The sequence below is a fragment of the Dromiciops gliroides genome, chromosome 4 (genome assembly GCF_019393635.1).
Source record: "Dromiciops gliroides isolate mDroGli1 chromosome 4, mDroGli1.pri, whole genome shotgun sequence".
Classification (NCBI taxonomy): Eukaryota; Metazoa; Chordata; class Mammalia; order Microbiotheria; family Microbiotheriidae; genus Dromiciops; species Dromiciops gliroides.
The window spans coordinates 25,978,457-25,996,575 of record NC_057864.1 but is presented as its reverse complement, the minus strand read 5'-3'; the positions used below and the strand labels follow the sequence as shown (position 1 = coordinate 25,996,575).

The 18,119-nt window shown below is 47.8% G+C and overlaps 1 protein-coding gene across 2 annotated transcripts in view; it reads left to right on the top strand.

Moving 5' to 3' along the window:
• The window catches only part of SCP2 (sterol carrier protein 2), a 72,343-nt gene that overhangs the window by 19,274 nt on the left and 34,950 nt on the right, over positions 1-18,119 (top strand). For both annotated transcript variants that reach the window (XM_044001267.1, XM_044001268.1), the window contains 6 exons: positions 4,654-4,780; positions 6,462-6,525; positions 8,829-8,915; positions 10,214-10,364; positions 11,556-11,703; positions 14,922-15,029. In XM_044001267.1, the coding sequence (XP_043857202.1) occupies positions 4,654-4,780; positions 6,462-6,525; positions 8,829-8,915; positions 10,214-10,364; positions 11,556-11,703; positions 14,922-15,029 (685 nt within the window). The remainder of the gene's footprint in view (positions 1-4,653; positions 4,781-6,461; positions 6,526-8,828; positions 8,916-10,213; positions 10,365-11,555; positions 11,704-14,921; positions 15,030-18,119) is intronic.

Here is an 18,119-nt window from a genome sequence, read left to right as displayed (position 1 = left end):
ATAACCGTCCTTATCAGTGTTCATCATCTTTTTTGTTAACCTCTTCCTTGTATTCACCTAGATTCTCTTCTGCCTTTTTTTTTTTTCCCCTACCATGGAGAATGATTGATGAAGGGAAGAAGGGAATGTGCACGTCCCCCTCTCCCTAGTGCACGGTAATCTCTGAAGTTCATTGTCTGATTCCTCATGTAGAACACAGACTTAAGCTTTGCCCTCTGACCCCACCCTGCCTCCTAACTCATTTTTCTGTCGGGGGAGCTCCAGGTTTGTAGCCTCCGACTCATCGAACACCCTTCCCTCATTCCCACTCCCGTATTCAATCGGTTGCTAAGTCTTGTGGTTTTTTTTTTTTTCTTTCTTTTTAATACTGCAAAGTTTTTGTTTTGTTTTGTTTTGTTTTTTGGCAGGGCAATGAGGGTTAAGTGACTTGCCCAGAGTCACACAGCTAGTAAGTCAAGTGTCTGAGTTCGGATTTGAACTCAGGTCCTCCTGAATCCAGTGCTGGTGTCCCATCCACTGTGCCACCTAGCTGCCCCCTTTTTTCTTTTCTTTTTTTAAAAATTATTTTTCTTTTCTGAACTTAAAAATAGCATTTCCATAAACAGCAGAACAAAAAAAGGTCTGCAATGAAACTGTCACTCTTCCTTTCATCCTCCCTGCTTTTTAAAAAAGCACATTCTCTGTCCCGTATGCTCCTTACCCATCCATGCTTCTTTCTGAATCCCCTTTTGTGTGCTTGTGGTCCTTTAATGACCCTTGGTTTTTGACATCACTATTGATACCTGCCCTCTAATTAAAAACAAACACACAGTCAGATCTCCCATCACAAACAAGCAAAACAAGAAGTCTTGTTTCCCATCTTGCACATCTCCCCTCTGTGGCAGAAGGTGGGCAGTGCTTTCATCCTTGCCAATCTCCGCCTAAGGCCAGGAACAAAGTTGTTTTCTTCACAAGGTTCGCATCCCTCATATCGATTGTTCCCTTGGTTCTACTCACTTGACTATGCATCACTTCATTTCCCAGGACTCTCTGGATTTGCCTCATGTCATTTCCTATATTACTTTGCACTCAGATGCCATCTTTGTTCAGCTCTTCCCTAGTGGATGGGTGGCCCTTCCACTCCAGAACTCTGTTCTTCTCTTTCCTCTTACTCCCCTATTCTGGATCGGGACTTTGTCTCTGGCATTTGTCTCCCACCGTGTCTCCCTGTTGACTTTGGGGTGTGTGTGTGTGTGTGTGTGTGTGTGTGTGTGAGAGAGAGAGAGACAGACAGACAGACAGACAGAGACAGGGAGACAGAGAGAGACAGAGCCCGACCTCCTCTGTCTGGTTTGTTTGCACACCCTTCTGATGCCCCCCAATTCTGAGAAAAAGCAGGAGCCCTGCCTTCTTTATTTTCAAGCTAGTGTATTCCTTTCATCTCTCTTTTGTTTTCCTCTCTTGAACCCCTCAGAATATAAGAGAACAGAATACATACCTCGTGGTAAGAGAATTCTTAACCAAAGAAGGGATAGAGGCAATTATAAAAGATAGAATACATTATTCGGATTACATAACATTTCAACAAAACTACAGCTTCTAGGATGAAAAAAAATGTGGTCAAAGGGGGAAAAATATGAATTAAATTTCTCACATAAAGGTTTGGTATCCAAGATCCACCTTCAGTAGTTGACAAGGCCAAAAGCTATTTCCAGCAGATAAGTGGTGGAGGGATAGGAGCAAACACTCCCCAAAAGATGAATTACAAAAACAAAAAATTAAAAATTAAAGAAAAAGAAAAAAAGAATTTCACATGAGTAACAGCCATGTGACAGTGCCCCATGTCACTAATAATAAGAGGCAGGCACATCAAAACAGCCCAGAGGTTTCACAGACTCACACCCAACAGATTGGCAAAGATGCCAGAGGTGGGACTAGGAGAGCTTTAGAGTTGTGGAAAGACCAGCACGTTAATGCAATATAATAATAATTATATTATATAATAATTATATAATATAATAATAATATAATAACGTTAATATTGGTATGGTGCTTAGTACACTGCCTGACACACAGTAGGTGCTTAAGAAATGTCATTCTATCCATGAATTGGTAGAACTCTTTGCATGAGTACCACCCTTCTGGAAGAGCAGTGTCGAATTGTGTCCGTAAAATGGCTCCCGTGGCCATACCCCTTGACCTAGAGATTTCTCTGGTCCACACATGCCACGTAGATCCCTGGTAGAAAGAAAGTCGCCATATACTCACGGTATTTTTAGCAGCACTTCATTGTGGTGGCAAATAACTAGAAACAAAGTGGACATCAGCCCATCAGTTAAGGATTAGCTAAGCAAATTGTGGCACACGAATTCAGTGGAATATTATTGGGCTGCTAGCAATGAAAAATTGGACGGATAGAAGGAAGCATGGAAAGACCTATGTGGATTAAGGAAAAGTAAAGAAAGCAGAACCAAGAAAACAGTAAGGACAACAATGTGAGTGGAAAGAAAAAACCACCTGGAGACAACCGAAGGTGGATGTTGCCAAATTACAAAGGACAGGCTTAACCCCAAAGAAGAGAAAGGAGAAGACACCTCTCACCCCTTTGTGTGTATGTGTGTATGGTGGGGTATCAGTGGTGTGGAATGTTGGAAGTATTGTCAAATTATTGTTGATGTATTGATCAATTTTGCTATTTTCTTTTTTCTTTCTTTTCTTTTTTTCTTTTTTTTTTTTTGGTTATAAGGGATGAATTTCTAGGAGGGGTGATAAAGAAGGGGAAATGAAGGTAGAGTGGGACAATGCATGGTGATCTAGGGAGATACTAAGTTGTAAAAACAGTTTCCCAAAACCCTCAGTACAGAACCAATATACTCCTAGGTCGTGTTTTTCTTCAATTCCCTTGATACCTTTTGAAGACATTGAGGTTCTAAGGCGCACTTCATTCTAGCCTGCTTGTGGCTCCTCCAGGCTCTCTGAGGTTTGGAACCTCAGGTCTTTGGCATCTCAGCACAGTGTTATGGTCCTTGAAGTCATTGGTGTTGCCACTGTTGATCCCTGGGGGCTTCTGACAGTCCTGGAACTTTCTCAGGGGAGACCTTTATTTGTGCTTCTTCCTCTGGAGACAGAGCCTTGCAGGCTCCCTGAGTCTTTGACTGGTCTGGGGCGGTGTTGGGAGGATGCCGGTTCACTTGTCTGGTCTGGTTTTGTCGCAGTCCCCTTCCCCAGTGCCTGGGGTTTTCTGGCTGACTTTTAGCACAGTTTGGGGGTAGAACAAGTCCCATAATTTGATCTGTTTCTGGCCCTCATTATGCACTCCTTCCTTTATTGCAGTTTCTCGTTGAATTTTGTGACCGTTGAGTTTGGGGTGTTGTAGGCTTTGGCTGGAGTAGGCCTCCATTCAAATGAGCCATTGGCGGCCCACGGCTTGGTGATTCTTCCTCCTGTAGCCACCACCCTGGTTCAGACAGACCCTCATTCCTTCTTGCCTGAATTCGTAGCCATTTTGCCTCTTCCAGGCCTCCCTCCGTCCTCTACAGAGCTGCCAAAACCCAAGGCTGAGGGTGCCACGGCCCTGCTCAGGATGTTAAGGGCTAAAATTCTAGCTAAACTGTCTAAAATATCTAATGAGTGGTAGCCAATAAATTATAACCTTTAGCAAGAGTTAGGCTTTTAAGCATTTATTAAGGAGAATAAGAATTTGGTAAAGAGAGAAGAAAAGGCCTGGATTCCTATCTATTAAAGGGAGAGTGCATTTCTAGCTCCCTTCTCCACCAGCATCCCCAGGAAAAGAGAGCCCAGTCAGAGCACCAGGCTCCCCCCTTCTTCCTCCCATAAGCAAACGTCACTTCCTGACGCCAAAGAAAAGACTCCTGGTCTTGCCCTCAAAGACCTTCACTCCATGGCAGAACTTTCCTATAGTAAGTCTCCAGTAGGTGGCGTCATTCCAATCATTACAGGGAGCACCCTGGGCCCCTCTAGGTGGAGATGCCAGCTCCTTTGTTCCTTGGCTCCTGTCTGCCTCTCCAGACTTTGCCCATCATCCCTCCTCTCTCCAGGTCCCCTGCTGTTCTCTCTCAGTGACGGCACCTTGATGTCATTGCCAAGACTGTCCCTCATTCCTGGTATGCTCTGTCCCCACCTTCCCCTCCAGCCCTGGGAATCCCTCCCTTTCCTGTCCGTCTTCTCCCTGTGCCCCACCACCCCATGACTTTGTGTTTGCTTTGTATTCCCTAGCACAAAAGCTTAAATGCTGAGCCCGTGGGGGCTCAGCCCCAGAAGTCACAGGGATTGAGTGAACTGCCTGAGGTCACGGCCTCCTGACCCTAAATGCAGCACCCTCTGCTCTGCCATACTTTAGGATGTAAGCTCTTTGAGGAAAGGGACTTTTAGGGGGTGAGCCCAGTGCCTTGCTCTTAGCAGCTGACGAATCAATGCTTATCAAGTTGAATTGAATTTCTAGAATAGATCTGGTGACTGAACTTGATGCTTCTCTCCTGGGACGATGCGGGGCAGGGACATTCCTGCCCTTCCTGGTCCTCAACCCTTATGGGCCAGTTATTCCTCACCCTCTGTCTCCCCACAAGTCTGTACTGGACAATAACATGCTTCCCTTTCACATCCATCAGGAAGGAATCATTTGGTCAGCTCCTTGAATTTCTGTTTTTCTCTCAGTTCTCAGACCGGACCAATCCAATAGACAAACACGTGGAGATGATGGTGGACAAGTATGGCCTGTCCTCAGCTCCTGTAGCAGCTCAGTTGTTTGGACATGCCGGCAAAGAACACATGGAGAAATATGGTACCTTCTGAAATACTTTAGCGTGATTGGGCGAGGCAGACGTGGGGGAGAACCTGGCCATTGGGGTCTCTGTTGTGCAGGGAGGAGGCCGAGGGGAGCCTGAGCTGTGGTCTTCTCTCTCAGAAAGCTCACACATCGCTGGCCACGTGCCAGCTGCTCGGCTCCTCCTGTGGGCAGGAGGGTCCACACGGGGCTCCCTTGGGACACTCTGTTGGTTCCTGTGTAACTCGGATGGGCTCCCAGTCCAGCTTTCATGTAGTCCAGCTGGGTGAGATTGCCCTATATCCCGTGGAGAGGCCCGTAGCAGTTCTTCCTGCCTTGCCTTTCTCCATTGTCCTGTGTCTCTGCCACATCATGTTATGGTGGGTGGCAGGGGCAGCCCGGGTGTTAGTATACACATCCCCCATTTGGGAAGGTTTTTCTTATTTCAGATTTTATGATATTAAAAACAAATGTCAAGAAAATACTAAAATTGGAAACACATTTTAGTTGGAATATGATTTCCCATCCCGTGACCTCTCACTGAGCCTGAGACTTTATCAGAATTTGCACATGTTGTTTTAGAATCGCTAAGAGCTCTTGATATGCCTATCAAGCATATACGGTAGATTATTAATGTTTCTAAACATTTGGAAAATGAGAAAATTGAGAGTTTGAAATTGGAGGACTTTATCCTTGATTCCTCATGCACAATTTCTCCCTAACAACCTTTATGGGTGGGATGCTCATGTCTTCCAGAGACATAACCCCATTCCAGTTTTGGGAAGGTCCTTTCATTTGGCTGATGAAATCCACATTCTTAGAATTTCCACTAGTTGGTCTCAGATCTGGCCTAATCCAGTGTTTCCTGTGGTGTGGGGAGGCAGGAATTGTGTTCCCTCTGAGTCTTCCCTTCTTCATGCTGACCGTGTAGACCGAGGTGTTACATCTTTTTGATCCAGGCAGCCCCCACAGTGGATGGGATCTGAGTGCTGCCAGTGAATGAGCCTTGCTTTGCTTTTTCAGCTGGGGTGCTAGTAGAAGTTAGAACACTGTATGAAGTCCTTTGTTCAGATCCAGTCCCTGCTGCTGAAGACCCCTCCTCTTTGTTTTCACTAATCTCCTATAAAGGGTCTTGAGTGAGAGAAAGAGGAAGGCTATCTAATAGGTCTTAAAGAATGACTGTAAATTAAAGAAATCCAGAGGAAGGTAGAAATTGTACCATCTCTGGAGGGTTTCTGGCAGCTTCTTGCTACCAACGGACTCCCATGGGTTTTTGCTAGCTTATTAGTGAGCCCCAGGAACCATTTTTGAAATTAAGCATTGGGTCAGGTCACCTTACTTTTTTCTGCTTACTAACTGACTCAATTTGATAAGTACATTCCAACTTAATTATGAATAGATTTTTATGTGGTAGGCCCATTCAATACTGCTTTCCATGTAAGGAAGGAAATGTGGAATGATTTAGTTAGATAGAAGGTACCATTACCTTTTTTTTTTTTTTGGTGAGGCAATTGGGATTAAATGACTTGTCCAGGGTCATACAGCTAGTAAGTGTCAAGTGTCTGAGGCTGGATTTGAACTCAGGCACTCCTGAATCCAGGGCCGGTACTTTATGGTACCATTACCTTTTATTAGTGTTTTGTAAATAAAGTGGTGGGAGATATTTATGTGCTTTAACAGATCTTTGCCTTTTCCACAGGTACAAAAATTGAACATTTTGCAAAAATTGCTTGGAAGAATCACAAGCATTCAATCAATAACCCGTAAGTACTCCTGAGACATGGTGGGATGAATATCCAGGGTTTCCTGCAATGATAAGCAAAGCTTTAATGCTCATAATAAAGCAGGGGCCAAGAATCTGACTTATGTTCTGACTCCAAACCCAATTTTCTTCCTGCTCTGTCCATTGCCTCCCTTGGTCTTCTCTACAGAAACAAAGCCAGCCACCAGTAAGAGGGTGGATCAGAGGTACTGGGATAAGATGAAAGGTTCAAGTCACGTCCACTAGCATTTATTAAGCATCTGCTATGCGCCAGGCCCCTTTGGACTCTGATTGTTCAGTCCAGTCATGTTTGAGGAGAAGCATTGATGGGTCACAGGCCATGGCATGGTGAGAGCAATGGAAATCACGGTGTGTTTAGTAATGGTTGAAGGAGCTGAAATTCTTGAGGCTGGAAACGGTGCGATGTGACAATTGTCTCCAGATGTTTGAACTCGTGGAAGGAACAGCCACACTTATTCTGTGCAATTTAAGTGGTCAGAAGTGGATCAATTGCACATTGCCTGTTCTTCACACACACTCAATGCCAACTGAATGGGGTGTCTTGCTGCTCCCCGACTCCCCGCTATCTCACATTGGCCGGCCGCCGTGCTTGAGATGCCTTTCCTTGCTCGAGGTCATGGACTTCCTGGCTCCCTTTAAGCCTCAGCTCAGGTGCCACATCAGGGGCCCTGTTGCTAGTTGCCAGTTCCCCTTCCCTTTGCCCAGCTCTGCCTCACTTAACCCCAAGTCACTCACAAATCAAGATGTCATTGGTCTTCTTCCAGAATGAAGGACAGATGACAACAATGCCCCCTCCCTAGAAGTTTCTTTGTGTGTATTTAATTTGCTGTGTGTGTATTGTTTCTCTCCAGTGGAATGTAGGGTTTCTGAGGGCAGTGTCTTTGTATGCCCAGTACCCAGCACTGTTCCTGGCACAGGGCAAGAGTAATAAATGTGAGCTGAATGTTGAATGAATGAGTGGATGCTGTGGGGAGAGGCCTGAGGCAGGAGGCCCAAGGAAGAGGCCACTGCATAGAGAGAGGATGAGGGTGGTCTCCTTCTGGAGGTAGAGATGGGGCGTGGGCCCGATGCTCATCCTGTGTGACTGGTTCTTCATGCTGGTCATTAGCCACTCTGCTGAGCCCAACTGCGTGTGTGGCCTCAGGGGACCACGGGGCATGACACCAGCTTCCCTGTGAATTGCGGTCAAGAAAGAATGCTGGAACAGCACAGTAATGCTTCTGTATAGGTCATCCGTGCCCTTGGCCTGCCTCCCTCCCCCTTTTGTGGGTTGAATTTCTACCCATCTTTTAAAGACCAGCCCAGAGACCACCTCCTCCATGAGGCCTTCCATCACTTCCCCAGCAGTAACTACCTTCCCCCTTGGACCTCGGACAGGACTTTGTTTTATCCCTTCCCGAGGCACTTAGGCAGTTTTGTTGTGCATGAGGTACTTTGTTGGATCTTATCACCTTCTTGGACCATAGGATTTTTGTGGGCAAAGATCCTCTTATATCTGAATTTGGCAATCCCCTTTGCCCAGCACAATGGTCTGCATACAGAAGGCACTTAATCAAGTCAACAATAAGCATTTATTAAGTGCTTACTATATACTAGGCACTGTGCAAAATGCTTGGGATACAAATACAAGTGAAAAGAATGGCTGTCCTCAAAGAGCTAACATTCTAATTGGGGAAGACCCCCCAGAAAAGGGAGTTGAGAAGGTACCAAAGAGGGGACTGAGAGTCCGTGTGGAGCCAGGAGAGCAGTGAAGCCTGCCTGGTTTTTACCCTTCCTTTCACCAAGAGGGGAAGGCATCTTGGAGGAATCTTCCAAGGCGAGATGGCAGCCAAGGCCTCGGGGCTTTGTCCGGAAGTCAGGGGTGGGCAGAGGGGAAGAAGAGGGAGGGGGAGGGGAGGGGAGGAAGAGGGAGGGAGGAGGAGGGAGGGGAGGAAGAGGAGGAGGAGGAGGGAGGGGAGGAAGAGGGAGGGAGGAGGCCTCTGTCTGCTCAGTCTTCATCAGATGACTCCTCCACATGGCACAGGGTCTGGCCACAGGGAGCCGCTTCAGCTGGGTTGGCTTTGACACTTGTCATCATGTTTTCCTTTGAGAGGAAAATAAAGCATTTAAGGGTGAGGGTTGGTTTTTTTTTTAATTAATTTTTGCGTCCGGGAAGATGAACACTGGAGCTGCTCCCAGAGACCCTTTGTTGTCGCAGTGGTAGCTCTCTCCCTCTGTGCCTCCCCTCTCCAGCTGGGTAGCCCTGGCCTCCCATGCGCTAGTAACTGTCCGTCTCGTCCTTAGGTATTCCCAGTTCCAGCAGAAGTATAACTTGGACGAGGTGATGAATTCTCGAAAAGTCTTTGATTATCTGACTGTCTTACAGTGTTGGTAAGAATGATCATTCCACTATTGTGTAGCATCTGCAGCAAACTCTATGTCCTGGGGTGGGCGGGCACCACCCAGCCTTGGCACACTCTGCCAGGGAGCCCGCTGCCAGAATTCTTGCCCTGCCACTTTGTAACTGCTGCCTTTCCCTCTTTCTTCTCTTACCTCCAAACTGTTAGGGAATTTCCTTTCCCTTTACTTGGTTCTCTGTTGAGTTTTCATAGCTTATGCCTCATTTCAGAGCATTGGGTTTTCTCTCTTTTTAAGTTTTATCGATTCCTTGTTAAAAAATTTTCCTCCCCCCCCCCACTAGAACTGAAGCATTTCAAAATAAGTTATACATGTGTAGTCATGGAAACCATTCTCATATTAGCTAGGTTGTTTTTGCATCAGTCATTTCTTGGTGTCACCCTCCCCATCTCAGTCCGTTCAAACGGGCCATAAGCAAAACCCTGCCTCTGCTGGGAGGAAGGAGACGCTTTCCCGTGTCTTCACCCAGTGTCATTGTTACCTTTAATCCTTACACTATCCTTAAGTTCCTGTTAAATGTCTTCCCTCCGCTTGAACCTTTCCTTATAACCAAACTAAGAGACCCAGCAGCCCCACTGGCTGCCCGTGGCCCCATTCTCAGCTGTGCCTAGAGGAAGGGGGCACGTTTTGGCCTCAGCTCTTCAGGTCATACTGTGCCGAACCTCCTCACTTTCTTGCTTGGAACCCCCTTGAGAGGAAGCTGCAGTGTGACCCTTCAGCCCCTCGCAGCTGGCTGCTGGTGAATCCCCCCCCCCCCCAGCTGCAGCCTGCTCTGAGATTCCAGGCTGGCCCTGGAGGGTCCCAGGAAGGGGCTGGTGGTGATGGAGGCAGGCCCTTTGTGGCTCGGGGTGTGCATGTGGAACAGTCTTGGCAGCTGACCTTGGCCACAGGGCAGTCGGAGACCCCTAGAGGTCCTTTGTTGGGTGCTCGTCCCTCTTTGGCCTTTGTGCAGGAAGGTGCATCCTGTGCACTGGGGGTAGGGACGGAGTAGAGAAGTGAGACCCACACCTCATAGCTGCTTCATACAGGTTTCAGTTTGTAACATTTTACTAGAAATGTGGGTGATAGTGCATTTGATTCAGCGTGTTTTTATTTTTTTATCTGGGACCCAACATTTCAAAGTAGGAGTAGACTAAGGGAAGGAGGGCGGAAAGTCCAGGACCTGTAGAGTCCACTCGGGAGGCCCTGGGCACTGAAGGGGCCTCTGCCCTAGGGTGCCTCCCAAGCCTGAGCTTGGTCTGGGAGGAAATGATGATTCGTGCTTTTTTCAGTCCCACTTCGGATGGTGCGGCCGCAGCGATCCTAGCTAGTGAATCTTTTGTGCTCAAGCATAACCTGCAGTCCAGAGCTGTGGAGATTGTGGCCCAGGAGATGGTGACAGACCTCACAAGCACCTTCAAGGACAACAGCATGATCAAAGTGGTGCGTCTGCACTTCTGCTTTCTCCTTTGCTTCGATTCACCAATCACAGACATCCTTAGGCTGGGAGGGGGCCCCCTGGAGACCGCCCGGCACCAACTAGGAGCTCTACTGGCTTTTCTTGAAGGTCTCCAGGGAGACCCACTGATTGCTGGCAAGTTGGTGTCTGTTCCCATCGGGTCTGACTCTCTCTGTTGTCCCGTCTCCCCGTGGTTTTGAGTTCGTTCCTCTAGGCCAAGCAGAATAAGAGGGGCCTTCAGATACTCGAAGGCAGCTTTTCTGTTCCCACTTAGACCTTCTCTTTGGAGAAATACTCAGTGTTTCTTTTGTCTTCTCTTGGGAGATGATCATCATTACACAGTCTTTGTATTATCTGTCATCGCAGCCCTTTTTCCTCTTGTTTTAATCTGGTTGTTAAATTAACATGCCAGTCAGGGAGGCGTGGCGGGCAGAGGGCTGGCCTCGGGCTTGGGGGCCCTTCCTCTGGCACATGCAGGAAAGCCTCCTACCTTCTCAGGTCCCAAGGCACCTCTGGACTCATGGCTGGAGTCCATCGATGGAGGAAGTTTTAATGTTGGGAGTTTCCTGTACCAGCATAGACCTGTCTGACAAAAAAAATGAATTCACCTACACAATCATCAGCTCATTAGCCAAGCCCAGGGCTCCTGGGCATTTAGTGGAAAAACGTCCAGTCAAATGAAATTATTCGCTGAACTGGATCCCTCCAGAAGATGCTGCTTAGGAGGGTGGAGGTTCAGTTAAGCACATCCCGTGTAGCACGCGGTCAATCTCATAACCAGATGCTGCCCTAGAGATGGAGAACTTGCTGTTGTGTCACTGGCACTTGGCACTCACTGCCAGTCAGCAATGGGCAGGACAGGCCTGTATGTGGAAGGCAGACATGAGTTGATTATTGGTGTGTTACTGGAGGGACCTGAGGTATGTTTTAGAGCTTGTTCTGTAGTAGATGAGGGTTTGTGAGTGTGTAAGGCACGGTGTTGGGGCCTGTGCTTCAAGACAGAGTCTGTGCGTTGTCGGGGGTGGGGGTCCTGCAGAAGCCCCTTTGGTTCCGGGTCAAAGATCTGCTGCTGCTGGGCCAAGTACAAGTTAGCCAAGGGCCACCGTGTTCTGTAAATGATTTTTGCCAAAGCGACCTCACATTGATGCTGTTACCGTGTCTCCTTTTGGCTTCAGGTGGGCTTTGACTTGAGTAAAGAAGCAGCCAGAAGGTGCTATGAGAGGTCTGGGCTGCAGCCGAAGGATGTGGATGTCATTGAGCTTCACGACTGTTTCTCTGCTAATGAGCTCATCACTTACGAAGCTCTGGGGTTGTGTGCCGAAGGTACGAGCCGCCCAGTGCCTTGCTATTTGTGGCGCTCTGCATGCCTGGTCCTGGGGAAGGTGGACGGTCACCTTTATGGGTGCTTTCAGGTTTGCCCCATGACCTCATGATCTCCTTTGATCCTCAAAATAGCCTTGGGAGGTCAGTGTTATTATTAACCGCTTTACAGATGAGGAAACTGAGGCAGGCAGGGGTTAAGTGACTTGTCCAGGGTCATACAACTAGTAAGTGTCTTCTGCTTCTGACAAGAGGCCCATGACCTTCTGGGCTAGTTGGTGACAGGACCCTTGGGAGGAGGGCTTGTCCCACTTCCTAATGGCCACTCCCACTTCTCCCTTTGCAGGCTGGGCTTAGGCCGAGGCACGGATCGGGTCAGGTATTCCTAAGGCCTTGTTGAGGGTTAGGACCCACAACATGGGAGGAATTTGGGAAATCAAAGTAATCAGGGTGATTCCCCTCCCACCTTTTCTTTAGCTGCGGTGGGTCCCCCCTCCCCCCTGTTTCCCCCTGAAGGCCATTTGAAGGAGCAGTGGATGCCTGGCCTGGAGGAGACTTGGGCTGGGGGCCCCACACTGCCACCTGTTGATCAGGGCTGAGGAGGAAGGTGGAGCCGAGGAGGAGAGCCCGGAAGGGCCGGAGAAGGGGATTCTTGCTCAGGAATAGGTTGGAAGAGTGGGTGTTGAGGCTCCTTCCAGCTCTGAGGTTCTGTGAGCTAGGAAGGTTGTGCTCAAGGATGGGCAGACGGCGCAGGTTTGGCTGGCTTGGCCCATAGGGCCGAGCCAGGAGCTGGGCCAGAGGCCTGAGAGAAGCAGCCTTTGTGTTAAAGTCAGTCGGTGAGCTCTGGCCAGAAGTGGGGAGGGCCTCCCCGAAAGGAGGGAGGAGAATGCTTGATGGGTGCTGTAGAGGGCATTTGTCCCGGCTAGACTAGAGGCCTCAGGGGGCTCTGCTGCTCTGAGTTCCCATGATTCTGTGATCTAGTCCTTGTGGTTAGGGAACAAATATCCAGCTCCTCAGAGTCTGTGACCTTTGACTATGGTTTTTTTCTTTTTTTTTTTCCATAAAAGTATTTTATTATTTTCCAGTTACATGTAGATGGAGTTTGCAACATTTGTTTTTATAAGATTTCTAGTTTCAACTTTTTCTCCCTCTCTTCCCACTCTCCACCCTCCCCAAGACAGCAAGTGATCCCATATAGGTTATATATGTACAATCCCATTAAACATATCTCTGCATTTTGACTGTAGTTTTTGACTATGATCTTCATCCCAGTCAAGGGGGCTCAGCACGGACTCTGAAAATATAGAGGCAGTATCGGGGAGTGGGAGAAAGCAGTGCATCAGAGGGGTCAGAGGACTTGGGTTCAAATCCTCTGTCCTCACTTAGTAGCTGTGTGACCCTGGGGCAGTGCTTCCCCTCTCTGGGCCTTGCTGTACTCCTCTGTCAGATGAGGAGGTTGTGTCCTGGTCGAAGGGGCCTGCTTGCCTCTGGATCTAGAACCGTGTGCGTAAAGAACTAGAGACACGGGATCCAGAGAGAAGGCTCTTAGATGGCACCAGGTTCTGGCAGTTTCTCCTTTGAGAAGGCCCATGACAGTTGGAACAAGCACCCCAATGGAGGGGCAGGTGCCCAGGTATTGTTCTCTTAGCCAAGTGGAGGAGGAGGAGGAGGACTATAGTTTGGAAACCCTAGGCATGAATGGGCATGTGCACACTGCACATCTGCAGGGATGTGATGGCCAGAGGCATTTAGAGGGGCTCCCAGTGAGGTGAGACTCCTTTGTTGGTAATATCAGGAGGGGCAGTGCCAGTTTTGACAATGTCAAAGATGCCCTCTGGGAGAAAGGGCTTCAGCATAGCCCTACTCTCTGCTGCTCTGACTGCTCCCCCAAGTGCCTCCATGGCCCTGTAGGGCTGCCTTGTACCCTCGCTCTCTCATCGTTTACCCAGGAACGCCAAGGGGCGGCCCTTGTCTCTGGTTCATTCTTGCTTGACTGCTATGAAGCCTCATTGCATCTTCTTCCAAGAGAGACCATCACGAAGGTTTGACACACACAAAACTGGACGATTAGAAATAAAACCTGAAAAAATCTGATGACCAAGATGAGGCCGATGCGCTCTGGGCCCTTAGCACAGACTTAGCTGTCATTGCTGAGCCCCCAATACAGTGCTGTACTTCTTGGACCCTGGGGCCCAAATGACAAGACCTTGTTGGGGGGTGTATTTGTCCTGTCCGGGAAAAGTCAACCTCTGTATTTGTGTGGAACGGTGTGGGGAAGAATTTGCCCTGTGCTTTCATAGCTAAAGGACACGTAAGGGACATGTAATGAATGGCCACTGTGCCAATTAGGGTTTGGTGGAAAATAGAGAAGTCTTAAATGATTCCTTAGTAAATGTTTATGAAGAATACAGAAAATGGTTGGAAGATAAATAATGTGAACTTTGATTTTGTCAAACTGGGATCTCGGCATCTTTACCATTTACTTCTGACTGACTGTACTGAGGTAGACTCTTTCTTTTTTCTTTTTTTTTTTTTAGTGAGGCAATTGGGGTTAAGTGACTTGCCCAGGGTCACACAGCTAGTAAGTGTTAAGTGTCTGAGGCCAGATTTGAACTCAGGTCCTCCTGAATCCAGGGCCAGTGCTTTATCCACTGTGCCACCTAGCTGCCCCCAGGTAAACTCTTTCCTTGCTCCTGGCTTCCTACCCAGAGCTCTGTTGGAAGTTACAGGCACCTTCCTGGGGCATGGAAGCCCAGAGGCTCCTCCTCCGGCTCAATACACAAGGGCCTTTTTTCTCCTCCCAGTATCCCTCACCTTCTCCTGTCCCAGGGAGCTATCCCTTATCACAAACAATTAAAACAGAAAAAGAGGAGGAGGAAAAACTGTCAGTAAAACCGATCAACCCTTTGAGATGGAGTTGCAGCATTGGGAGCCCACAGACCCCTCCCTCCGTTCTGCAAAGAGCAGGGACCTTTTTTTTTTGTCTTTTTCTTTCTCTTCTTGGGTCCTAAGCTTGTTCTTGACAATTTCACAGCCTCCGGTTTGGATCGTCTCATAGTGGAGGCTCTTTCGTGTATGCCATTGTGCCAGTTCCCCTCTGTCAAAACTGTTTTTAATTTGCGTCGATATGAAATGTTTGCTTAAATAAGTTCCCAGCCATAACATCAAACTTGAGAAGTGTTTCTGTCAGCTTCAGTTTCATTTTTGACCTTTATTTTTAGGAAAGGCAGGAGAGCTGATTGACAGAGGAGACAACACTTATGGAGGGAAGTGGGTCATAAACCCCAGCGGTGGATTGATTTCCAAGGGCCACCCCCTTGGGGCTACAGGTAATCCCCAAGTAGAGATCTTATACTTATTCATCTCGGGTTGTGCATCAAACGGGGTGGTCCTGGGAGTGGTTTGAAGGGAAATGTGTGTTCCCTGAGCTGGGATGGTGCTTCCAGAGCAAGGATTCCTCCCTTCTTTGGGCCGTCAGTCTGGGGGAGCCTATGGCCCCTCAGAATGGTGTTGTTAAGTGCGTCACATCAAGTCTGTAGGGCCGTGAAGGAATCTGTTGTGTTTAAAGACCATTATCCATGTCCGTGAAGAAGTTTGTGGGCCCCTGAGATTTTCCCCATGGTCCAGATGAAGACCCCTGCTCTTGAGTGGGGGCGCTCCTTCTCCCTCGTTTCTCTCTGCCTGGTGTTTGCCCGCTCCACTCAGCTGAAGAGGTAGATTGTGTCCTTCTCTCTAGGTCTGGAGGCTCCCCCGTCCTCCTGCCCCGCTTCTTCTCCTCCTTCACTCCTCGGTTGCCTCTTGTCTCCTGGCTTCTGTGGTGCTGCACCCTTCTGGTTATCCTCCTGCCCTTCCAACCGCTCCTCTCTTGGCCCTTAAATATGGATTTTCCTCACGGCTCCAGCCTCACTCCTTCTGCGTCAGTGCCCTCCTTGCCTTGGTCATTTCATCCACTCTGCTAACTTAGGTTAGCGGGCTCCCAGAGCTCCCTGGCCAGGCTCAAAGTGCCGGGGGTTCCCAGTCTGCATTCCTGCCCAGCTGGCCTGAGCCACTTTCCTTGGCTCGTCCACTTGTACCTCAGTGCAGTGAAATAGCTCATGATATTTACCCCAATCATCTAGGAGCTTTTGTGCCTCATACCTTATAGACACTGGACTCTTCTTATCCCTTTTCCTTTGTTTGATATAGTCACTGACCACCCCCAGAAGGTGAAAACTATAGAGGAGACTAGATTCAATTCACCAAACACTGATTAAGCCCCTACTGCTTTTGATAGACTGTGCTGAGCATGGTGAGATAAAGAAGGAACACGGGGCATCTTCTGGCCTTGGTGAGAGGAGTACATGGGGAACTCTGACTCCTGTGATAGTGTGATGAGTGCCTAGGAGAGGTTAACACAGTGTGTAGGAGAGATTGAGGAGGCGGTCGATCACTTTAAAGCTGCAATCAGGGAAACTTCGTGGGGGAGGTGACCTCAGAGTTGGGTCATGGGACTGGGGAGTATTGCAACAGGTGCAGACGTGTAGAGAGACTGTTCCAGACCTTGGGTGGTCAGTTTATCTGCATTCCTGGCTGTGGACAGGACTAGATCGAAATCTTTTTATCAGGAGATAAAAAAGACTTCCCAACATTCCTTGGTGGGGCCCATTCCAGTGCTTGAGTCTTTGGGCAAGTGTCTGGTGATGCTGCTGCTCCTGGGGGGAGACCATGGAACTCCTGATGAGTTCAGTCATCTGAAAGGGGCTGATATGCTGGAAAGTCAATGCTTATTTGACATATATTGACAGTTTGGCCACTTTTCAAGGACATGTGAGGTGTCGCCAGTGGCTGGAGTGCCACACAAAACAGAATTTAGATCCCTGGAAAGTGCCCTGGGATGGTGACCTCTGAGTTGTTGTTCTGCTGGTTATTTGAAAAGTGAATGGCGGAGGGTTCTGAGAGATCAGAAAGTGAAGCTCGTGAGGGCTCCCACGTGTGCGGCAGGAAGACAGGATGGTTGGGGGTGGTGTCTGGACCTGAATGGGCTCAGGGTAGGCATGAGATCATACCCAGTTGGGTAGGAGCTAGACATTTCCATAGAATTTGCCTTAAAAATGTGGTGCCTGCATCAATGAGATGTTCTAGTTGCTTTAATACTGTCCAACCAGGACAAATGGGCAGAAGCGCTTACATGATGTATTTTCTGCTTAACTGCCAGTTTAAAACATAAATTTGGTTATTTTTTTTTAATAAATGTTTGTTGAATTAAACTGGTCGATTTTGCCTCTTCAGCTAAGAAAGAGTGAATGAGCACTTTTAAATCCTTACTATTTGCCAGCTGCTGTGCATAAAGGCAGGAACAAGCTTTGCTCCAAGGAGGTCATGATAAAATGGAGAAGATATGATGTGAGTAGATGGAAGGCCATTTGAGTAGGAGGAGCCAGGGAGAGGGACCAGGAAAAGATGCAGACAGTTTTCTTTTAGTGAGAATTTTCTTCAATTTTGACCCAGGAAACTGAGAAATTACAGCAAATCAGCTGATCTTTACAAATGTTAATAGAGTTGTTTTGGAAGAGTCACTGATTTGGGAGCCTTTCTGGTTTTTGTTTTTGTTTTGTTTTTGCAGGACAATGAGGGTTAAGTGACTTGCCCAGGGTCACACAGCTAGTAAGTGTCAAGTGTCTAAGGCTGGATTTGAACTCAGGTCTGTCTGAATCCAGGGCTGGTGCTTTATCCATTATGCCACCTACCTGCTCTCGGGGGTCTTTTCAAGGCTGCTTAAAACCTTATTGTTTTTCAGTTCTTTCCAGCTATAGTTTTGTGATCTCTGAATTAGGACAGGATGCTATTTTTTTGCTCCTACTACCTTAGTTTGTGGCTTGTACCCATTTGTTTAACACCATTGAACTGTTGGTCTTTTTTCTTGGGCCATCTAATCTACCCAAGGCCAGAATCACTTTTTTTTTTTTTTTTGGTGAGGCAATTGGGGTTAAGTGACTTCCCCGGGGTCACACAGCTAGTAAGTGTTAAGTGTCTGAGGCCGGATTTGAACTCAGGTCCTCCTGACTCCAGGGCCGGTGCTCTATCCACTGTGCCACCTAGCTGCCCCCAGAATCACTTTTAACCATTTGCCTCACTGTTATGTTCAATCCAACAAGCATTTATTTTTATTTTTTGTAATCATAAAAGTATTTTATTATTTTCCAGTTACATGTAGTTTTCAGCATTTGTTTTCATAGGATTTTAGTTCCAAAATTTTCTCCCACCCTCCCTTCCCTCCCCCCTCCCCAAGATGGAAAGCAATCTGATATAGGCTATATGTCAACAAGCATTTATAATGGACAAAGAGGCAGCAAGGGTATAATGGACAGTGAGCTGGGCACCTTGAAATCAGGCTGGCATGGGTTCAAGGCTTGCCATTGACACGTCCTGTCTATGTGACC